Below are 22,665 nucleotides of genomic sequence, written 5' to 3' on the forward strand. Positions count from 1 at the left end.
GATGCACAAATGCAGGTGCACATACTGTGAAAACACCCCCTTCCCCAGGAAAAGCCACTGGGGCTCCTGGGACCCTGTCTTCTCAGTCCCTTCCTTGGAAAAGCCAGTGGGGCTCCTGGGACCCTGTCTTCTCAGTCCCTTCCTTGGGGATGGAGCTATGGAGGGACCCTAGCTGGCCCCCACTCCTCAGGGAGCCCCTGACCCTGCATGGGGTCACACGGATCTAGAGATCCCACAGCAAGTTAGAGCAAAGGCCACCAGGATGAACTGGTGCTTCTGATGGGGTCCTAAGGGTCTCTGGGAAGGAGGAGTTTTTCTCTGGTTCCTTGTGAAGGAAAATGGCCAGGCAGAGAGCCAGGAGAGAGAGGATCTGTGCTGGGAGGGGACAGTGTGTGACAGCGAGGGGCGGGCCAGATGCAGTCTGAACACAAACGAGTCAGCACCTTCTCCTGCAGGTACTGAGGAGCTCCAGAGGGTGATCTGAGTATGTGGGGTACAGGCTCTGGCCTCAGCGCAGTTCCAGGGAGTGAGAAGCAGGCATAGGATCAGCCATCCTTCCTCAAGGTCACCTCAGGGAAGTGCAGAGATGGCGTGACCCACACTCCAGCCACTTCAGGGTGGTTCTGCTGCCCTTCCTCGGCTAGGCCTGAGACAGGAAGGAGCATCAGGTCATGGAGTCTGGACAGGTGGGGCTGCCTGGGGCATACTTCTCTCCCCACTTACCAGCTGTGTGGCCTTGGGCAAGTTATTTAACCTCTCTGATCCTGCACATTCTCATCTATAAAATACAAACAATAATAGAATCCTCTGTCAGGGGGCTGCTACTAATATATATGTCAAAGAATAACCCAAAGACTTTTCGCTAATTATTAGCTCTCTGTTTATTTTTGTACGAGGAACCTGTATCTATAGATTGATTTCAACAAGAGTTATATGAGAGAGGAGAGAAAAACTGCAGACAGGCAGGCACGGGATATCTTGTTTGCACATTTTTGGGTGAACTGATTTGCTAGTGTCTTGCTTTGGCCAACTCTGGGTATAAAGATGAGTGTTTCAGTTTTCAGATTCCACAGGCAACCTTGACAGCATTGCTGTGGTGCCATGTGCAGGAGTCCCTGTCATGTCTTCTGGCACCTGCCACCAGGCACCTCCCCACGCCCAGCTTGATTAGCAGGTCTGCTCCATTCCCTCATTGGAACCCTCTGCAGGGTTCATTGAGATAAAAAGTGTCCAATGGTTACAGCAGCTGCTCGCACACAGTAAGTGCTCAATAATTATTCACTCTTAGTGTTCCCTCTATTCATTCAACCAGAACTTGTTGAGCAGTTCCTCTACCCCAGGCACAGAGGTGCTGAGGTGAGGCAAACACAGTCCCTGGCCTCCAGGAACTCTCAGGTCAGCTGAGGAGAGAGACAGACTGGTCACAGGTCACCATTCCATCCAGCCAGTCTGCCATCAGGCAGTCAGTGAGTGCCAACAGTATGCCAGCCTCTCCAGGCCCGGGAGGGACCTACAGGTGAATCTGACTTTCTTCCTCCTTTCAGGGAGTTTCCAGTCCAATCAGAGGCGTGGGAAAAGCCATGATGGAGCTGGGTGGGGAAGGATGCAAGACCGGGCTGCAGCACCGCAGGGCTGCCCCCACCATCCCCACCCCATCCCTGTGGCAGTTCCCAAGTTCCCAGCCTCCTTGATCAGATCTGGGTGGAGAGGGGGCTGTCAGGGAGTCCTGTGTCCTTCACATCTCCCTAAGGCAAAGGAGCAAGGAGGGGCAAAGGGAAGGTGGGGAGAGCCTGGGAGAAGGATTTTCAAGGGAAGGAGGTTGTCAAAGGGGTCAAAGATAGGGACCCTGAGAAACCTAACCCAGGTGGGCCAGGTACAGAGCCAGGCAGCTGGTCTGTCCAGGTGCGTACCAGTGCCACTCCTAGGTAGCACTGTCTGTCCTAGGCACCCACCCTGAGGATGACCTCCCTATCCCTCAGGCAGGTGGGCAACAGGTGTGCTGGATAAGACACTAAGGGCCCCGGCCAGAGCCACGAGGAAGCAGCTGGAGGGGAGAGTGCTGGTGCCCTGGTGGGTTGAGGGGCAGGGGCAAGTAAAGAGTTAAGCGGTGGAGTTGCCTCACGTGAGGGCTTTCCCTGCCACACACCAGGCAGGTGCTGCGGGTCTTGGTGCTCAGGTTCCAGCACTGATAGGTGAGGCCTGGCTGAGCTGTGGATGTAGTTTGGCCACTGTCCCCATGGGGGCCTCTGGGGCACCACAGCTGAGCTGGGCAGGGTTGCAGCCTGGCTCAGGCTTAAACACACTACACTGTCACTGGGCCCCTCCCCTGCTCCCAGGAGCCCAGGGCAGGGTGACCTCCAGTGGGTGTGCTCCTCTGGACCCCCACATCCAGGGGCCAGAAGAAGCTTCTCCTCCCCACCCCCAGCCAGCCCACAGCCAGCCCTAAGCACAAAGAAGTCTGCCTACCCACCTTCTCCCCACAGGTGTGCCTTTACCTACACTGTCTCTCTTATATCCCTGAGCCTTGCACACACACAACACACATATACACACATATGTACGATACATGTGCACACACAAGCAATACACAGGATACACATACACAGCAAACACATGCCATGAACAACCTACAACACAAAACGTACACGCAGACTCTACACACAACTAATAGAAAACACAATTGCACATATACATGCAAACACACAGGATACTTTCCTCGCATTTTTACTTTGAGCAACAAACAACCAAAGAAAATTTAAAAATTGAAATGGGACTCAGATTTGAGAGAATTGTTCCCACTCCCCGCCATATCTTTCCCAGTTGCCCTTGTGGCATTTGGGACGGCCCCAGGGCCAAGTGCTGGTCTTAGCTCAGTCAGCTTCCTGTCCGTGGTGTGGGCTGGCCTCGCCAGGTGCCCTCCCCCGCCACCCGCCTCAGACGCAGTGGAACTGGCCTCAGGCTGTCCAGTCACAGATCCACAGGACTTCCCTAGCCCTCCACCCCTCTTGCCATTTCCACACACCACACTCCCTGCAGACCCTGCTGGTTGTGGGTCACCCGGGGAAGGCCTCACTGCTGAGTGTGAATCCAGCCTCTCTGGGCCTCTGGGGGTCAGGGTGTCTGTGGCTCTCTAATAGCCTCTGTTTATGAGCAAGGCCCTTGTCATGGAGTGAGTCACCGGATGCCCCCTGCCACCCTGGTGAGGGCCAGGGCCAGCGGTATGCCCATTTTACAACTGAGGATCTGAGACCCTAAGAAGTGGGGCACACCAGCTCAGGCTCAAGTAAATTGGCTGAACCTGTGTTCTTAACTCTGGGGTCAAACCACCGTGTCTGCTCCCTCGAGCCATTTTCTTTGAGCCTCGTGAGGGCCCCACTGTGGGTGCACGGGGTTGTCGCCCCTGCAGGGCAGTCAGTGCCAGGAGCTTACAGGGCTGGTCCAATTACTTGGCTTCCTCATGTGCCAGGTTCTTCTTCCCCCAACTGCGGACAATGGCAACATCTTCCCTATGGGCTGTGGTGAAATTAAAAGGTTAATCCATGTACGTCCTGGCTACTATGATTAACTTACTCCTAACAACCATTGACCCCCCGCCCCCCAAGGAAGCCCTCCTTAACCCTGAAGTCTGGCTCAGGTATCCTTTCCTCCCTGATGCTGGCCTCTCTAGTGCCCATTACCCACCACAGCCCTAACCCAGCACCCACACTGTGCACTAGTCACCATTCATGCTTCTCAGGGTCCGGGACCACAGACACGGGCCTCTGCATCCTGTGTGGAGTGTGTATGTTGGGGGTCTCCTTTCTGTCCTCCAGGCCAGCATGTCTGCATGCTCAGGAGGCAGCTCACTGCCTAAGTGCAATCTCTCCCCTTCCTGGGCCCTAGTGGGTGGGGAGCAGCACCTCCCTCCTGCCTCCTCAGCTGAGCCTGAAGCTGGGGTCACAGGATCAGTAGGGGCTCCAGGAGCTGTCCTGTGACTGATCACAGTCACAAAACTCCTTCTACCCCCTAGAGCCTCCCCACAAGCACACACGTAAACAGGCCTCCATAAATAGCACAGACTCGGCCTCATCTGAGGGGGGCACTGTCAGAGATTCTTAATCTCAGGGGCACCTTCAGGATACCCCTTCCCTCAGGTATCCAGGGCTGAGACCTTGGATGCTCCCTTCCAGAATGAGGGCCCTGTCCTACCAGGACCCCTAGTTGGTTAGGAATACACCTGTCTTCCTGTCTGCCTCCACTCTGCCATCGAGAGGATACCAGCCATTCCAAGTACCCACAAGCCTTGCCAAGTGACCCTGCTAGCACCCCTCCAGTCGGGACCCTCCCTATGGGACAGAGCTGGCTTATGGGGACCCCTCTCAGCCACATGTCCCATGCTAGTTCCAGTCCCATCAGGCAAGTCAGCCCTCCCTGATGCACTGATGCATGACCAACCAGGACTCATGGCATAATGAAAAGGACCAGGTCAGGGGGTGAGATGAGTCTGCCCTGGGATAGCCCTTAGGAGGTCATATGTAAAGGTAGGAGCTGGAGTCCCTGGAGTCCAAGTGTGAAAGTGTGTGCATGTTGTGAATGTGTGTGGCTGTGGTGGGGGTAGGGCTTACAAGCCTGGAGAGGCTGATGGGGCCACCAGGAAACTTCCTGGAAGAGGGAAGTCCTGGGTAGCAGTGAGAGAGAGAGGCACAGGCTCTCTAGGAGCCAGGGGAGGCAGGCTGAAGAGAGGCCCAGGTGTCCCTGTCTGAGCCTATGCTACTGGACACCCTCCCCCCCCAGCACCCGCCCCCCTTCAAGGATCCTCCCTGCGGCTCCCTGTGGCCAGCAGCTCTGCAGCACTCGGCTCTGCTCCACTCTGCTCAGCTCCGCTCCAGGAAGGCCACCTCCTCCTCCCCCTCCTCCTCCCGCTGTCACCACTCACCGCTCATAACCTCGAGGGGGTGGGGACCCCAGGGCTGGACACACCCCACCGTAGCCCCAGAGCTCAGCCGGTCGGACGGACGGACAGTTGGACGCAGGACCCCAGAGCCTGAGGTGGGCAGTGTGCCAGGGTCCCTTGCGGCCTCCTCAAGGTCAGTGCCAGCTGGGGATGCAGCTACTCTGGGGCTCTTGAGACTTGTGGGGCACACCCCCGGCCCTCATCCCAAATCACGGGCCACAAAAGGGGCTTTACCCCAGGGGCATCTGGGGCAGGCAGGACCAGGGGAAAAGGGATGCCCCTGTGTCCACAGGCCAGCCCTGGTCCGGGGGTCTACAGGAGAGGCCTCAGGCTGGGGGCCAGCTCCTTGCAGAGGCCTCTCTGGGGACACCCCGCACCGGCCATGGGGAGCTAAAATTGGAAAGTGGCGAGTGGGAGGCAGCTGACAAAGCTATTTCGCGGGCTCTTCACCGTGCTCCGGTTTCAAGCTCCTGCTCCATTAACCTGATCCCCAGGGCCTCTCCACCCCCACCCAGCTGATGAGGAGGTGCCTCCACCCTCAGGCCGGCAGCACAGCCATCAGGCTGGCAGCCTCTGCTGTGGGGAGAGGCAGTGGTGGTCTTCTCTTACCCCAGATTCCAGAGGGTGTCACTGAGAAACCCGATCCTGAGGGGAGGCAGGCAGAAGTCTGTCCCAGGTCTGCTGTGTGACCTTGAGAGGTCCCTGCTCCTATCTGGCCCATGCCCCCTCCATCTGTACGAGGAGACTGCGGGCGGGGGTGGGGGTTGGCAGGGGAGATGGCTGTAGGGCTGGGGATGAAGATTTGGGGGAGGATCAAGGGTGGGCAAAAGGGCCACATCAGCCACCTCTGCCCTATCAGCCCAAGGGGTGCCTGGACATGTTCCTCCCTTTAATTTGGGCCCTATGTCTGTACCCATGGGTCCTTGGGAAGCCCCTGGGCCAGGCTGAAGCAGGGTAGGAAGGGCAAAGGTGCTAACTGAGCTGCAGGACAGCCCAGCAGTTCTCCAGGGTACAAGCTAGGCCCCTGCTGGAGGGAGTGGTGAGACTCAACCAGGGCCTGATTCTGGTCAGTACCTTGGACAGCAGCCAGTGCCCTCCCTGGCCCCGCCTGGCCCCACATCCGCTACTCCAGGGCACCTCCTCAAATAGCACAGCCTCCAGCCGGTGCCCAGGGCCTGAATACACAGAGCACTGAGAGAGTGGGGCAGTGTGGTTACGGACACAGGCAGGGACTGGGGTGTGGCAGGCTGGAGCTTGGGGACTTGTTGGGGGAATGGAGGTCAGTGATAGGCTGGAGGCTTAATGCGAGGGATGGAGGCTTGGCTCTAGGGGCAGCACCTGGGTTGGTCATGGGATCTCAGGGAGGGGAGTGGGAGTCAGAGAAAGGGTCTTAGAGAGGCTGGGGCTTTGTGAGGAGCTGAGGGAGACTTGTTGATCAGGGTAGGGACCCTGCAGGCAGAAACCTGACTGTAGTGATAAAGGTGGGGTTTCTCCGAACGAAGGTCATGGGGGCCTTGGCAGGAGCGGTTTTAGCAGAGGGTGGGGCGGGTGTGTCTGGAAGGTATGAAGATGTAAATAAAGGTGAGGGAGGCAGGCTGCGAGTGAGGGCTCTGACAGCAAGAGCCTTGATGAGTGGGTGGGGACAAGAGCAGCAGCTGGGATGGGGCACTGGTGTTCGGTGGCCTGTGAGCAGTGGGGGGCACGGGGTGGGCAGAGTGATGGTACAAGGTCCCCAAGGGGCTGGTGGGACAATCTCTCTTCAGAGTGGGGTCCCCACTGGGGTGGCAGGACCATGAGGTGGGGCTAAGCTGGGCTGGAGACTGTAATTCCCTCACCCAACCTGTCTCCCCAGCCCTGTCCAGGCTATGGGCATCAAGACAGCATTGCCGACGGCTGAGCTGGGCCTCTACTCTCTGGTGCTGAGTGGGGCCCTGGCCTATGCTGGCCGGGGCCTCCTTGAGGCTTCACAAGGTAATGGCTGTGCCTCGGGGCAAGTGGACAGGACCCTTCTTCCCCTGGGGGCTTCAGGGTTCCAACCAGCAAAGCCAGAAACTTACAGCCTCCAAACCCAGGGTATTCCTTCTAGAACAAGGCTGGATCTCCCTTTTCAGCCTGGGGCTCCCATCTCAGATAGGCACTGGAGGCTGGTGGAGCCAGGTTCAGTCACAGGAACACAGCGATGCAGAGAAACTGACAGAGAAATGGACACAGAGTCACACACATAGACACACACACACACCGCAAACACACAGGCCTGGACCCAGGCACACACACACAGACCTAGACCCAGACACACACACACACTGCGACACACACACACACACACACACAGACCTGGACTGAGACACACACAAACACACACATACACACACAGACACGCAAACACACAGACATATACACCCCACCCCACCCCACACACACACAGTCAGAGGCCTGGACCCAGATACACAGCAAGACCCAGACCTGCGCCCCGCTCCTGATGCCCTCGCTCCGCAGGATGGGGGCAGCCTTGTCCACGGGGGAAGGAGGGGCAGGGGATGTGAAGGCCCCTCTCCCTGAGGCCACACTCTGTTCTCAGATGGGGCCCACAGGAAGGCCTTCCGGGAGTCTGTGCGACCTGGCTGGGAGTACATTGGCCGGAAGATGGTAGGTCCCCCACACCCGAGGGTCCCTCCCATCCCGAACCCTTCTCCCCTCTCCGCTGTTCCAGATGTTGTCAAGTAACAGAGAGCTTCTCACAGCTCGGGAGCCTCTGGCTTGAGCTTCAGTGCCTTCAGCTTCTCCACTGGCTCCTCCTGTATCCTTCCGGGACATCAAGTTTGCCCGGGCCCTGCTCACTTGGGAAATGGGTCACATTAGCGGAGTGTGCTTCAGCGGAACCTCCAGCACCTCCCTTCTCAGAAACAAAGCAGTAAGGGGGGAATGGCAGGCAACGTGCGGAGGAGAGGGCGAGCTTCGAGGGACCCAGCAGCCCCTATGGTGCCCTTCACTCCTCTCTACCCTCCTGCCTGAGTACTTCCTTCAGAGAGGAGTGTGGAGACCTGCAGGCACTTGTGTTTGTGTAAAGAGGACACATTGGGTTTGGCTAGTGGTAAAAAATAATAATTATTAAATTTAAAAATGATAATAATAAAAGAAGAACATGAAGGCTGGGAAGGTGCTGGGGCTCTGACCAGTCTAGGTTCCAGCTCGTCCTGCCCCCTCTCCCACCCTCACCTGCCCCACCTCCTCCTGCTCCGGACTGCCCCAGGATGTGGCTGACTTCGAGTGGGTGATGTGGTTCACCTCCTTTCGCAACGTCATCATCTTCGCCCTCTCCGGACATGTGCTGTTTGCTAAACTCTGCACGATGGTTGCCCCACAGGTGAGCTGGACCTGGGCCACCCAGCTTCCCCCTGCCAGCTCCTCTTTCACCACAAGGGTTGTGGGAACCCCCTCCTGGGGTCACACCCCCATTTGTATGGCAAAACTGAAGCCTTCTCCCTGTCCACAGCTCCGCTCCTGGATGTATGCTGCGTACGGGGCCCTGGCTGTGATGGGCACGATGGGCCCTTGGTACCTCCTGCTGCTGCTTGGTCACTGTGTGGGGCTCTATGTGGCCTCACTCTTGGGCCAGCCCTGGCTCTGTCTTGGCCTTGGCTTGGCCAGCCTGGCCTCCTTCAAGATGGACCCCCTAATCTCTTGGCAGGTGTGAACTGGTGCAAGGGTAGAGGGTGTAGGGATAAGATCCCAAACCTCTCACTTCATCCAAAGTTCTTGCACCCCAAGTATCCCCAAGTATTCCCTTCACATTTCCACCTGTCTTCAAGCCTTTGGGTATGCCCTGGCCACACGGTCACCACCTGCATCACAGGAGGAACTGCCAGCTCATCCCCTGCTCCTCGAATTGCTGGGACAGAGCAGTGGCCAAAGTTAACTGCTCTGGAAAAGAGGAAGGGACAGGACCAGGCTGGGCCCCTATAGGAAGCTAGGGAGTGGGGAGTAGGTTTTCCAGAGACAGGAGGCACCCTAGTGAGCTGGTGGCCTGTTCTTTCCCCCTCCAGAGCGGATTTGTAACAGGCACTTTTGATCTTCAAGAGGTGCTGTTTCATGGGGGCAGCAGCTTCACAGTGCTGCGCTGCACCAGCTTTGCACTGGAGAGCTGTGCCCACCCTGACCGCCACTACTCCCTAGCTGACCTGCTCAAGTACAACTTCTATCTGCCCTTCTTCTTCTTCGGGCCCATCATGACCTTTGATCGCTTCCATGCCCAGGTGAGGGGACACCCTGTGGGCTTCTAGAACAGGGCTGAATCTCCCTTTTCAGATTGGGGTTTCCATCTCAGATAGAATTCCCGAAGCAGGCTGTATCCCCATCCTCAGGCATGATTCCAGGATGAAGCCATGTCTCCCCTTCCTCCTCAGACCCCAGGATGGGGCCACCTTTCCCCTCCAGCAGGGACCCCAGGGTGGAGATATGTCTCTTTTCTCAGACAGGACTCCCAGGCCATGAATGTTCTCCTCCCTCACAAATGGGGCTCCCAGGACAGAACTGGGTCTCCTGTGGCTGGCTGTGAATCCTCCTCAGACTCCAGGGTGACCTGTGTCTCCACCCTTAGGCAGGACTCCTGGATAAAGCCATGTCTCCTCCTGCCCCAAGTAGTTGGTGAACCCCCCTCAGACAGGGCTTCCTGGGCAGGGCTTGCCTCTTCCCTCAGACCCTTTGCATCCTCTCAGGTGAGCCAGGTGGAGCCAGTGAGACGCGAGGGTGAGCTGTGGCACATCCGAGCCCAGGCAGGCCTGAGCGTGGTGGCCATCATGGCCGTCGATATCTTCTTTCACTTCTTCTACATCCTCACCATCCCCAGTGACCTCAAGTTCGCCAACCGCCTCCCAGACAGTGCCCTTGGTGGGTCCTCAGAAGAGAGATGGGGGCAGGGCTGCCACCCCAGGAAAACAGACCCTCTGCACACCCACAGTGCCACAGTCGGGGAAGCTGAGGCCCGCAGGGCACAGCACCTAAGGGCATGGGAGCAGGGGCTTATTCTTTCTAATGCATGGGTCTTGGCATTAGCTTCATCCTGTAGGGCCAGAGCAGTATCCCACAGAGCCCACCAGGCATGGCTGATTTCCACAATATGGGGGTTTTCCGTGGGGCAGGCAGAGCCTGGTGTCTCCACAAGGAAATGGTGGGACAGGGTCTCCATGGGGACAGGCCCCAGGCGATGAACCCCAGGCAGTGATGGTGCCCTGTCCCCAGCTGGCCTAGCCTATTCAAACCTGGTGTATGACTGGGTGAAGGCGGCCGTCCTCTTTGGCGTTGTCAACACTGTGGCGTGCCTCGACCACCTGGACCCACCTCAGCCTCCCAAGTGCATCACCGCGCTCTACGTCTTCGCAGAAACGTGAGTGCCGGGCCAGGGCGGGGGAGGTTCACCCCCTCAAACCACATCTTCCCCTAGCCTCTTCCCCCATGCCCAGGGAGCGCTGCACCTGATGGGCACATGGCTCTCTGCTTTTCTTTTACAGGCACTTTGACCGTGGCATCAATGACTGGCTTTGCAAGTGAGTAGGGGTCGGGTGGGGGTGGTCACAGCCATCCTGCCAGGTGTCTGAGCAGGGCAGTGCCAAGATGGGTCCACATTTTAAAAGATCACCCCGGGCCAGGGGAAGCAAAGAGGGCAGTGAGGAGGTCTTGGCAGAGGTCTAGGTGAAAGATATAGAAGTTAGGACTTGTGTGAGGGCCCCAGAAGTGCAGAGAGGTGGTGGGAGGAAGGTCACACAGACAGCAGCCTGGCTAGGATGTGGCCATGAAGTGTGGGTGTCGGGAAGGAGAGGGAGATGACGCTGAAATTCCTATGTGCAGCCTGGGAAATTAGAGGGTAGTTTCCAGAGAGGGCTTCAGTTTAAGAAATGTCTAGTTGCAATCTAGGAGATATCCTTGTGGAGGTTCAGGGAGGTGGTTGGGTCTGAGGGTCTGGGGTTCTGAGGGTCTGGAGGACTGATGGAACTCAGAGCGTCCTGAGTATAGGCAGGTGGTTTTTAGGCTTTGGGAGTGGGTAAGTCCTCAGGAGAGGGAGTGGCGTGAGAAGAGGAGAGATGGGGATGGCTGAGATTTGGCTTGCAAGAGCTCTGCTTGGAAGGAAAAGGAAGAGCCAGTGGAAAGGACTGGAAAGAATGGTTGGAGGGGCAGGAGAAGAATCAGAGTCATGGGCCACTCTGAAAGCCAAGGGAAGACCATCCAGGCATGGTGGGGGCAGCTGGGTCAGTTGCCACTGAGCCTCAAAGAAGCTGGAGACCAAAGATTAGTGCTGGTGACATGGAGGTTTTCAGCCTTTCACTGGCAAGGCAGGGGCAGGTAAGGAGGGAAAGTCAACTGAGGAGTAGAGGAGTGTATAATGACTCCTGGAAAAGCCTGGGACTGCAGGGGGAAGACAGGGGTGGCTGAGGGAGATGAAGGATGTGTTAAAGATAGGAGAGAATGGGACATGCTAAGAAGAACTATTCAACAGAGAAGTTGGTGATTCAGGATATAGGGGTGATTGATTTAATCACCTCAGGAATGAGGTCCCTAAGGAGGAAGGAGGTGATGGTGTCTAGTTCCAGGCAGAGGCGTGGCTTCAGTGGGAGGAGGAGGAAGAGAAGCCAGTGTAGATGCGGATGAAGGCAGGTTAGTGTAGACACGTAAGAGATTCCACCTGAAGGCTTCAGCCTTCTCCAGGAAGCAGGAGGCACGGCCATCAGCTGAGAAAGCCAGGACTGGGGACATGGAGAGAGGAAACATATATGCCTACCCCCGCAACCCAGCCTGGATCCCCCACTCATACTATCTCTCCACTCATACTTGTGGGGAGATAAGGACACAGTGGCCCTTGCAGAGCACGGGAGAAGCAGCTAACCAGAGAAACCTTGGCACTGAGCACCCAGGTTGTATTGGAGGTGGCGGGCTTATGAACTCCAGCATGTGAAGATGTGAGATTTCCCCCATGGGGCTTAGCTGCCTGGATGTAGCTGAGGAGAAAGTAGGTGATTGGGCTCTCACAGATGAGTGAGAAGGAAGAAGTCAGGAATAAGGGTTTTTAGATTATTTATAGTGGTGACTCATTGGATATAAGCCTGCTAAGGACGGTGGTGAAGATGGGAGGGTCACAAGATCAATGGGATTGAAGAACGGAAGCTGGGGGGCCAGGAGGTCAAGAGGGGCTGGGCAAAGAGTGGGAATTAGAAAGGAGTGAACTTTCAAGTGGTGACAAAGCTGGGGCATGGCCATGGGTGTGGGTGGCTGAGGTGGAGTGGAGAAAAAAGCCATTGGAAATGAGGAGGTCGAGGAATGGAAAGGCTGGTTATTCATGGGTCTTCCACTGAATTTATTTAACAAATATTTACTGAGCACCTGCTGCATGCGAGGCCTGTTCTAGGCACTGGGGATACAGCAGTGAACATGGCAAAGACCCTGACCTCATGGAGTTTACAGTCTAGTGGGGTGAAACAGACCATAAACAGGTAAACAAACATAACTAAGATAATTTTGGAGAGTGGTAAGTGTTTTGAAGAAAATAAAATGTGCAATGGGATAAAAGTTGGCAACACAGTAGAGGCTTCTTTAGTTGGGGTCTGGGTGGGCTTCTCTGAGGAGATGATATTTGAATTGAGATTTGAGTGATAAGGAGATGTGGAGCAGAGAATACCAGGTAGAGGGTACAACAAGGGCAAAGGCCTTGAGACACAAACCAACTGTGTGGGTATGAAGGTCAGAAAGGCCAATGAGGCCAGCATAGTGAGCAGGGGGAGCATGGTGACTGATGAGATCAGGGAGGGAACAGAAACCAGACCACTTGGGATCTTCTAGCCAGAGTAAAGAGACTGAGTTTATTCCAGTTGTAATGGGGAGCTATTCAGAGGGGTTAATCATGGAAGTGATGTGACCTGAGCTACACTCTCAAAAGATGCCTCTGGCTGCTGTGTGTAGAATGAACTGTGGGGGCAAAAGCAGAAATGAGAAGACCACTTAAGAGGCTCTTGCAATAATTTATGTGAAAAGAGAGATCATCTTGACTAAGGTGGTGGTTATAGAGGAGGTGAGCAGTAGTCAGGACTGAGAGGAGTCAACAGAATTTGCTGGCTTGCTTGGATGTTGGTGATGAGGCAAATTGAGAATCCAAGAAGGCACCAAGGCTTATACCCTGAGCAACTGAATGGATGGTGGTGCCATTCACTGAGATAAGGACGGAGCAGGGTTTGAGCAGGGATAGGGGAATTTGTCAATCAAGTGACATGGCTAGTAGCAATTGGATATACAAATCAGGAGAGACTGGCCTAAAGACACAGATTTAGGGGTCATTGGCATAGAGACACGACTTGGAATCTTGGGTCTGGATGAGATCACTTGGGGAGTAAATGAACAGAGCTAGAGAAGCTATAATGTCCCAGGCTGAGCCTGCCACAATTTGAAGTTGGTTAGAGGAGGAACCACTACTTGAGGTCAGGAATGTTGAATGCACCCAGGGTGACAGTGTTGAGGAGGTCACCTGTTGTGTGTCCTCTCCCATCTCATCCCTGCCCTTTCCCATACTCCCAGTGGCCCTTCTCCCATTTTTCCTGCAGATATGTGTATGATCACATTGGTGGGGAGCATTCCGCTGTGATCCCAGAGCTGGCGGCCACAGTGGCCACATTTGCCATCACCACTCTGTGGCTTGGGCCTTGTGACATTGTCTACCTGTGGTCATTCCTTAACTGCTTTGGCCTCAACTTTGAGCTTTGGGTGCAAAAACTGGCAGAGTGGGGGCCCCTAGCACGAATTGAGGTGAGCAGGGAAGACCTGGGGCTGGGACTGTCTGGGTTATGGAGGGCAGGGGGGCACTTCCTCTTTCTGGAGTTGTCCAACCACCTGGCCCCCAAACCAGAACTTTCTCACCACCACCCTCCTGGTTGTCAGGGCAATGGCTCACTCTGTGGGAATCTGACCATCCCTCCCTTCTATGGGGAATGGAGCACCTGGGCCTTGCCATGTTGGTCAGGCCTTGCCCTCTCTCTGGAACTGTTTCCCCATGTTTAACAAGGAGGGAGAGCTGACCTGGGGCTCCCCAAGACCCAGACATAGCCCTAAGACCTTACTGGCCATGTGGGTAAGGATGCTGACCCACCACGTCCTCTTTCCTTTGGCCTCTTGTCCCGCTGCCCATGCTTTCCTGGACCGAATAGGCCTCTGTGTCAGTGCAGATGTCCCGCAGGATCCGGGCCCTGTTTGGAGCCATGAACTTCTGGGCCATCATCATGTACAACCTTGTGAGTCTGAACAGCCTCGAGTTCACACAGCTGGTTGCCCGACGCCTGCTACTCACAGGTAAGGGACAAGGGTGTGGGGATGCAGAAGGTGCCAGGCATCAGCCTCAAGGACTGGGACCTTCCAAAATGCCTCCTACCCTCTCATCACCCCGGGACTCAGCAGGGAGGGCCCATCCAGCGGGGAGAGGGGTGGGAAGAGAAAACTCGCCGAGGATGCGGTGCTGCTCCCAAGCATCTATGACTCCCTCCCCACACAGGGTTCCCCCAGACCACGCTGGTCATCCTGTTTGTCACCTACTGTGGTGTCCAGCTAGTAAAGGAGCGTGAGCGAAACTTGGCACTGGAGGAGGAGCAGAAGCAGGACAAAGAGAAGCTGGAGTAGGAGGGAGCGGGTAGAGGGACGGGCTCTGCTCAGCTATTCTTGGGCCAGATGGGGCCTGACTGATAGAATAAAAGACTTTTCTACAACAGCTTGGCTGCTCACTGCCCCTTCTTCCCACAGTCCCCTGGCTCCACGTCCATGGTGGCTGAAGAGCTGGAGGCTCTAGGCCTCAGGCAGGGGAGGGTTCCCACCCATAGGGAGGAGGGGACACCAGATGGAGGGCAGAGCCCATCGACCTTGGCAGCCCAACAGCGGAACATTGAAGCCCCAAGTCTTCGAAACACCTGCTCACTGACTGGTGGAGTACTGATGCAGACCCTGAGCTGCTTGCTCAGACAGCGCTTTATTCTTCCTAAAGAAGGAGACATGTCTGCACTGTACACTGCACTTGATGCGGATGCTCCCATCTGACAGACAGGAAGACTGAGTCCTGTGGGGAACTTTGCCAGCACACTCAGCCAAGCTGGGGCAGGGCCAGGACATGGCCTGGGATACCACCCTGTGGTTCTGGTTCATGGATCAAGACAACCTAGGGAGATATGGCAACACTGGAGAAGCCTCTAGTTTCTCATCCTTGCCCAAAAGTCCAGGACTAAGCAGCACTTCCCTTTCCTTGGCTGACACAGCCCCTGGGGCACCATAATTGGATCCAGGTAGGCTCTGGCCTAGCTTCTTCCCTGGTGCCCCCACAAGGCCAGGCCAATGAGTGTCACAGGATAGGAGGGGTCCTTAGTTCAGTCTCCCTGAGCTGATCACATCTTGGTCAGGCGCAGCACATTGAGCCGCACTGGTAGGAAGGTGGCACCTGCCGCGTAGGCGATCTCCCGCAGGACACCCTCCCACTTCTTCTCCTCCTCGTTATACCTGGGGGTGAGAGAGTGGGGACAAGGATGGGGAGCTCGGTCAACTGAGTCCAGAGTGGAACGCAGCAGAGATGGGTGGCTGAGCGCGCTCGGCCCATCTCTAGGGAGATCTGCTCCTGAAAATCCCCAGGCTCTGGGAAAGGAGACCTCCACAAGATCCAACTCAAGGAACACCCGCCCCACACTCCAGGAAGGGTCTTCCTCCCCAGGAAAGATCACTTCTCAAGAGGTGTTTCCATATTCCTCAAAGTTCCCCTCCAAGAAAGTCTACACTCCTCACACCATCCCATCAATGTTCTCTCCTTGAGAACTTCCACGCTGTATTTCTACTAAGTCTCAAGTCCCACCCTCCGGCAGCACTGCTCCCCAGGGGCTGCCTGCAGCAGTGGGGATGGCTGCAGATTCAGGAAGGAGATGCCCCAGAGGCTAAAGCTTCCTTCCCCCACCCCCACAAAGGACCAGCCATAGAGAGCAATGGTTCTGAAAGGCCAGGGCTCCAGCTGCTTCCCAGTCCTAGTGGCAGCCCTCCTTCCACACCAAGCACCTGGAAGGCAGGAGAGAGGAAATCCGGCTGCTACTTGGGCCCTGTTTCTGTGGGTCTGTGACCTAAGCTTGGGTCTGCTCCCGTCTGCAACATTGTTGCTGCTCCACAGTGGGGCATGGTGCCATCTGTGCAAGCCCAGACTTTCCCAACAAACTGGTGAGAAACAGCCGAGCAGGGTATATGGGCTGTTCCTCCCTACAGGACTCCCTAGAAGAGGGATCCGCTTTGCCCCCAAAGGAGCTTGCCCAGTGCCTTGGTACCCCACCATGGTGCTATGGAGTGTCAGCCTTGCTCATGATGCCCCCTGGCCTCCCTGGGGCCGGACTCACCTCCAGATGTCATTGAGCTCTGTGGGAACCAGCTCTCCAGACTCAGTCTCCAGTGTGGCAAAGCCACCGATGGCATAGAGAGTACCCACCAGGCTGACCAGGCTGAGTGAGCTACGCTCCTGTGGGAAGGCTTCGAAGGGTGCCCACCTGGGGTTGTGTGAGAAGGTGCATCATTGGGGTGCCTCGGCAAGCCCAGGGACTGTCCCTGCCACACAGCACCCACAGCTCCAACTGCAACCCTTTGCAATCCAAGTCCCAAGCACCCATGCCCCCAACCCTGTTCCCCTTCCTGTCCCTCTGGTCTTCCCTTCCTTCCCCATTCTCTTGCTCCTCCCCTTTCCTTTCCTTGTCCTCTTGCCATTCTATCCAACCTGTCCAGCAAAGTCCACCGTGGATCTCCCCACTGCCCCTCCTCCTCTCCTGAACTAACTCCACTCTCCAACTCATGACCCCAGTCCCTAGCAGGCCCCCAGCCTTGCCCTGGATGCAGTCCTCTTGCCCCTCAGCGGCAGCCCCGCCCCCTTGCACACCTGCTCCGTCCTTCTCCTTTCACAGTCCAGTTGTTCTCAGTGTATCTTCACTGCTCTGGCTCCTGCCTTGGGCCTTAGTCTCATCCTCCAAAACTGCCCTCCCTGAGGTCCCCAGCCACTGCACACGCACTGAGGTCCTACAGCACACAGCCCTGCTGACGTGACTTTCCTCACCTCCTATCTCTCCGGCCTCACCTTCGTGGCCTCCTTCCTGGATAACGCAGCTGCCCCCACCATCAGGGCTTGGACCTCAGCTCCTCCCATTTACACCCTCTCTCCTGAGGGAGCTTGGCCCCTCCATGTGCTATTGACCCCCAGATCTCTCCCTCCAGCTCAGCCCTCTCTCTCCCAGGTGGGGTCCTTTTGGACACCCCCAGGCACTTCAAGTCCACATGTCCTAACTGGACCCTCACTTTCCCTACCCAGTCCCAATGATTATCCAGTAAGTGGCCTCCCACCCTCACTCAGAAGCGTGTACTTCTCCCCCCTCACCCCCACATCCAATCAATAGCTAAGCCCTGTTTCGTCCACCTCCTAGACTCTTGCTACTCAAAATGTGGTTCACAGCCCAGCAGCATCAGCATCTCCTGGGGGTGTTAGAAATGCAGACTTACAGGCTCTCAGCCCTCCGCATACCGAGAATCAGAATCTGCACTTTAACATGATCCCCGGGAGATTCGCATGCCCATCACAGTGTAAGAAGCCCTGGCCTGTCTTTGTCCAATGCATCCCCTCAGCCTCATCCCCGCTGTGCCCCCAGCTCCAGGCCTTCATCACCCCTGACCTTCCCGTCCCCTGGGAAATCCCTAATCTGCTCTCTATATCAGCTGCCATGAAGTACTTTAGTAGAACACAGATGAGATACAGTCCCTCTCCTGCTGGCCCCCGCTCCAGCCCCAGCGCCGCCATCCCATCTCCATGACCCACCCGCCTCCACCCAGCCGGAGCAGCGCCTTCCCTCCTGTGGGCCTTGCGTTTTTTCTCCTAACTGCCTCCGCACCACATTTCCTTGGTCTGGGACAACCTCCTCCCACCACCCTCACCGTTTTTGCCAGCTGAGTACAACTATCTCTCAGTTCAGTTTTCTCTTTTCTGGTGTCCCAGGCAGGGCAGCTTCTGTCTTGTTCACTGCTACATCCCTTGCACCACGCCATTGCCTGTTATGAGTCCCTGAATGAGCAACCTGGCATCCCCTCCCCCAGCCCTCTGCTCACTGCTGATCAGGAGAGAAGGTCTGTTTCTATGCTGATGTCCCAGCTCAACACTGGAGACCCAAGACAGGGACTGCGGCTCCTGCTGAGGCTGACAGAAGCCCAAAGCCACACAGTTGTCCTTGGTGGAAGAGACAAGCTTTCGTACTTGTTGTCTGTGATGCTGTACACTTCGGCAGAACTGGTCAGCCCTGTGTCGGTGACCCCAGCTGCCACAATAATGCGGCCATCATGGACAGTGGCCCCAAAGAGTGAGCGGGCGGTCTGCATGGGTGCCAGCTCCTTCCACTCGAACTTCTTGGGGTCATAGACGCACATCTTGTTCAGGCACTTCCTGTGGGGTGGAGGGTGGGAACGGTGGAGAGAAGCAGGAGCCCGGCCATGCCTCCCTACAATCGCCTGCCAGGGCAGCCAGGACAAACCGCTGACAGCCTCTGGGAGATTCTACCTATGCTCCACAGATTTGCTCCAGGCCCAGTCTCACCTGTCACTGCCTTTGCCGCCAATGACGTAGACAAGGTCCATGTGAGACAGCACTGTGTGGCCATACACCGCGTAAGGCAGCGGGTCCGATTCACCCCATTTGAATGACCTGGAGGAGATGGGAGTGGGGGTGGGGGTGGGCACCCACCCAGGCTCGGCTCAGTCCCTGTTTCTGCACCCATGCACCCATCCACCTAACACATATTCGAGGTGCATCAGATCCATTGCTGGAACTTCCCAGGCCTCTCAGTTCTTTGCTCCCACCCTGCCCTCCAACCTCCCTGCCCTTACCCAAGCCCACCTCCACTCTGAGCCCAAGGCTCTAGCTCCAAATCCCACCCCAGGCCCTAGACCGGCTGCGGCCTCCATGCCCCACCCACCCCCAGGGTGCTCAGCCCCACCCCAGCCACGCTCACAGCCTGTCGTAGCACATGACCGAGTCCAGGCAGCGCTCGCCGTCCTTGATCTCTCTGCCACCAACCACGTAGATGGAGTTGAGAGCCTCTCCCAGGCCAAAGAGGCAGCGGGGCGAGGGCAGTGGTGGCATCCCCAGCCACTCTGAGTCCAGGTGGTCAAACTGCAGGCCAGGTGTCCAGTCAGCAACTGCCCCCTACTCCCCCAGCCCCAGCCCAGCCCCACTCAGTCCCGCTGCCCCAGATCGCAGAAGAGGTCGGGAACCCAGGTAGGGCCAATGCAGCCCGGAGGCGCCCTGAGAGACAGTGCCCCTCCTGCCATCAGGCTGAGAGCAGATGAGTGTCCCCCACGCCCAGGCAGGCTCCCGGCAACTACCGTTATAGCAGGCGGTAGGGCACCACAGCACAGAAATGATGGGGAGCTCTGCAAGGAGGTCCAGCTATGGCCTTGCTTTCCCAGGCTGAACGGCTCCCAACTGAGGCCTGCCTGCCCCCTGCTCTCCACCCCATCCCACTGTTCAGGAAACTTCCAAATACAGTCCTGCCTTTCGCCCTGTAAAAGCTACAGTCCATGGCCTTGTTCACCTCCACAGCCTTGTAATAAAGATATGAATACTAAGGGCTCATCTTTTTGGAAAGTTTTCTGAGGGCTGAGCACTGTGCTGATGAGCACTTTGTAAGCATCATTTAATTTTCCAACGACTTTATCATGCAGGAAGAATAGTATCCCCACTTACAAACAGAGGCCTAGAGAGAATAAACAATGTGTCCACACTGCTGAGCTAGTAGCTGGTGAAGCTGCCCTCATCCCCAGTGCAACTGTAAGGCCTGTGAGCTTAACCCTGGCACCAAATGCCTGTCAACTCTCTCGCTGGTCAGGCCTCCCTGAGCATGCTGCTCACCAGGCTAAGCCCCAGTTCTATCCCTTGCTTATCGTTCCTTGGCTGGAAACATTACCATCTTCCCCTTCACATCTCCAAATCCCACCCCACTGGCAAGGCTCAAACTTATATGGCCAGTCTCCAGGAAACTGTCTCTGCCCTTTGAGATCTCACAGTCACACCCCAACTCAGACCTGGCACTCCACTCTGCTGATCCCTTCTGGGCCTCAGTTTCCTCATCTGTACAATGGGAGGACCAGACAGGATTGTTCCTTTGTCTGGGACACTGCTGCGAGCTCCAGGCCTGGCCTTCACGAAGAGGCCCTGCCCAGGATCCTTACACAGACCTTGCTCCTCCTCACTGTGCCCCACCCCAACCTCTGTGCAGGGCCAGGGCCTCCAACATATGCCAACTTGGGGCTACCTCACCCCTGAAATTGAGATACCAGAGTTATGCTGCTTTTTGGCAGTTGCCTATTGACTGTCTTCAACCTTCAAGCAGGTGGCTATCAGTCAACCGCCCCAGTCTACATCTCACCCTAGACCCAGTGGCATTTCCTTGTGTAGACATAAGCCCCTCCTGGGCCCCAAGACTGCCCCCAGTGCCCAGAGCCCAGCATTAGCTGGCAGCTCCCAAGGCTGGTCAGGCACCTGCAGGAAGTATGCGCTCATGGGGTCCTCTTTGTTGTCTTCGTTGTAGAAGAGGCCTCCAGCCACAAAGACCTGGTTCTCCTTGGTAACCAGGCTGACGTGGTTCTTGGGGACCTGGTTGGAGAGGGAGGCACAGTAGCACTCGTTGGCTGCTGGATCGTAGGCCACAGCGCCCTCCTCACTGATCATGAAGATGAGGTCCTGCAGGAACATGCCGAAGCGCAGGGTGTCATTGAGGATCCCAGGAAGGATACGTTCGGCCTCCTCATCCTCCTCTGCTTTGGCTTCGCCTGTGCCCTTATCAGCCTCCTTGACTCCGGCTGCGTCTTTCCCCTTCTTTTTCTTCCGCAGTGTGGTGATGCGGCCCTCGTGTGCATCCTTCACCATCTGCACCTTGCGCAGCAACTCGGGCTGGGCACGCACGAGAGGGTGGCGCTCCACGCGGCTCTCTAGAAAGGCGCGCGGCAGCAAGCGGCAGCGCACGCTCTCGAAGACGGTGGGCAGCGCGCGCTGGCGCTCAGCCTGCGCCTCGGCGTCGCCGCTGCCAGCCCACCGCATCACGGCCTCGAACACCGCCTCCTCCTTCTCCACGTTAAGGCCATCACTAGAGATGATGGCGATGAGCTCATCGGCCGAGAGTCCGAGGAAGTCAGCGTCGCGCGCCACCAGCGAGAAGTGAGCGCAGATGAAGTCGCGGGCAGCCACCGCGAGACGCGCGCAGTCGAGCAGGAGGCCAAGACGGAAGACGGCCAGGCAGTTGGAGAGGCACAGGCGCTTCTGCAGGAAGGACACGCAGATGGTGAAGATGGAAGGGATCTGGAAGCGGTGCGCCGCGGCAAACAAATCCTGCACGCTCGCCTCGTCCAGCGCGATCTCTGACGTGTACAGGTAGTGCAGCACCTGGGCCACCACGTCTGGGGACACCTCCTCCAGGTGCAGCTCGCCCGCGCGCTCCGGCTCGGCTAGGAAGCGCGCCCGGAAGTAGGGGCTGCAGGCGGCCAGCACCAGGCGATGGCACGGGAACTCGCGCTCGCCCGCCCGCACCACACAGTCGAGGAACTTGCCATGGTCCAGCATGTCCTTGAGACCGTCTTGCAGGAGCGTCTGCTGGTACAACCGCTGCTCCTCCGCCTGCTCCAAGCCCAGCGCCATGATGGGTGGCCTAGGGTGTGGTGGCGGTGCCAAGGGGGCTCCTCTCTGTACCCCTGCTTTCCTGCTGCGACTTGCTTAGACTGCGCAGCTGTCTTCTAGGGGCTATATATAGAGGTGGCCGGGTCCCTGTAAGGCGAGCCGCCTGGCCTCCTGCACATGACGCACAGGGGACAGCTGGGCAGAGGCCCCCTCCCGGAGAAGCCTTGACTCAGCCCCAGGGGCTTATGGGACGGAGGTGGGGTGTCTGGGCCCTTCTGAAAGATGAGGGCCTGGCTGCCTCATTTCTAAATGGAGCACGGAGAGGCCTTGACTCTGGATTTTTTGGTCCGAAGATGCCCCTAGAAGAGTTGATGGCCTAAGCTCTGACCCTCAGTCCAGAGACAGGGAAGCATTGGAGCCCCTCTTCCAGGGTCTCCCTTCCTTCATGCTTTCTGGGAACATCTGTCCTGGTGCCTCCATCTTCCTCCTCGGAATATGTCTCATTCCAGCCATCCCCGGATACAGGGTCCTTGGGTTTTCTGGTCAGAACTTGGACATGGTGTTCACTTTTTGGCAGCCCTGTTGCCCTGCCTTTATTTTAAGAGGCAAGGTCTCACTATATTGCCCAGGCTGGTCTTGAACTCCTGGGCTCAAGCCATCCTTCTGCCTCAGCCTCCCTAGTAGCTGAGATTACATACATAAGACACCCCCCACCCCCCTGTTGCCTCACCTTTAAAATGGGAAGAGCTTTTCCTCTTTCTGCCCCTCCTCCTTGCAAGAAAGCAAGAAAGTACCTTAGGTAAACAAGACTGCCACTTTCCTATGAGGCCTGGGACAGGACATGTCGCTCTGTTAAGCCTCAGTTTCCCTTCCTACACAATGAGGAGGTGGCAAAGTTAGATGCTAAGGGCCTCAGTTCAGCTCTGCTGGAGGTTCAGAAGCACCAAGGTACTGTGTCCTGGAAGTACACTATTAGAGGGTTTTAACACTTCTAAGGTGTCAGATGTGCTAGAAAATTAATTTCTTAGGATTCTACTATTCTAGGTTT

General features: G+C 56.7%; 2 protein-coding genes and 1 long non-coding RNA gene across 4 annotated transcripts; 1 reads left to right on the forward strand and 2 right to left on the reverse strand.

Annotated features, from left to right (window-relative positions):
* Positions 1-870: 870 nt before the first annotated feature.
* Positions 871-5,104, reverse strand: LOC112618184. The gene is made up of 3 exons (XR_003118034.1): positions 4,916-5,104; positions 3,430-3,513; positions 871-1,589 (listed from the first exon to the last, which is right to left on the reverse strand). It is a non-coding gene; the product is annotated as an uncharacterized LOC112618184 (long non-coding RNA).
* Positions 4,797-14,670, forward strand: HHATL (hedgehog acyltransferase like). Of its 2 annotated transcripts, XM_025374881.1 has the most exons (13): positions 6,104-6,158; positions 6,436-6,514; positions 6,786-6,904; positions 7,512-7,579; positions 8,184-8,297; positions 8,427-8,621; positions 8,977-9,186; positions 9,649-9,820; positions 10,172-10,316; positions 10,441-10,476; positions 13,516-13,717; positions 14,116-14,257; positions 14,457-14,670. In XM_025374881.1, exons 3-13 carry the CDS (start codon positions 6,799-6,801, stop codon positions 14,579-14,581), a joined length of 1,515 nt encoding a protein of 504 aa, XP_025230666.1. In that variant the 5' UTR covers positions 6,104-6,158; positions 6,436-6,514; positions 6,786-6,798; the 3' UTR covers positions 14,582-14,670. The 2 variants fall into 2 exon arrangements, with proteins under 2 accessions (XP_025230665.1, XP_025230666.1); XM_025374880.1 differs by lacking the exons at positions 6,104-6,158; positions 6,436-6,514 and adding an exon at positions 4,797-5,066.
* Positions 14,671-14,886: 216 nt separating this feature from the next.
* Positions 14,887-21,738, reverse strand: KLHL40 (kelch like family member 40). Its single transcript, XM_025374879.1, has 6 exons — positions 20,487-21,738; positions 18,958-19,118; positions 18,543-18,650; positions 18,207-18,392; positions 16,318-16,464; positions 14,887-15,445 (listed from the first exon to the last, which is right to left on the reverse strand). The coding sequence occupies exons 1-6, from the start codon at positions 21,636-21,638 to the stop codon at positions 15,334-15,336; spliced, it is 1,866 nt and encodes a 621-aa protein (XP_025230664.1). The 5' UTR covers positions 21,639-21,738; the 3' UTR covers positions 14,887-15,333.
* Between the last annotated feature and the right edge of the window lie 927 nt (positions 21,739-22,665).

This window comes from Theropithecus gelada, chromosome 2 (genome assembly GCF_003255815.1).
Source record: "Theropithecus gelada isolate Dixy chromosome 2, Tgel_1.0, whole genome shotgun sequence".
Classification (NCBI taxonomy): Eukaryota; Metazoa; Chordata; class Mammalia; order Primates; family Cercopithecidae; genus Theropithecus; species Theropithecus gelada.

Coding starts and splice junctions, on each gene's coding strand:
- HHATL (XM_025374880.1), top strand. CDS start 6,799: ATGGGCATCAAGACAGCATTGCCGACGGCTGAGCTGGGCCTCTACTCT. Junction 9,821..10,171: donor CCTCCCAGACAGTGCCCTTG/GTGGGTCCTCAG, acceptor CCCTGTCCCCAG/CTGGCCTAGCCTATTCAAAC. Junction 10,477..13,515: donor ATCAATGACTGGCTTTGCAA/GTGAGTAGGGGT, acceptor TTTTTCCTGCAG/ATATGTGTATGATCACATTG.
- KLHL40 (XM_025374879.1), bottom strand. CDS start 21,638: ATGGCGCTGGGCTTGGAGCAGGCGGAGGAGCAGCGGTTGTACCAGCAG. Junction 19,119..20,486: donor TGAGCGCATACTTCCTGCAG/GTGCCTGACCAG, acceptor CCTGGCCTGCAG/TTTGACCACCTGGACTCAGA. Junction 18,393..18,542: donor GGCGGCAAAGGCAGTGACAG/GTGAGACTGGGC, acceptor TCCACCCCACAG/GAAGTGCCTGAACAAGATGT.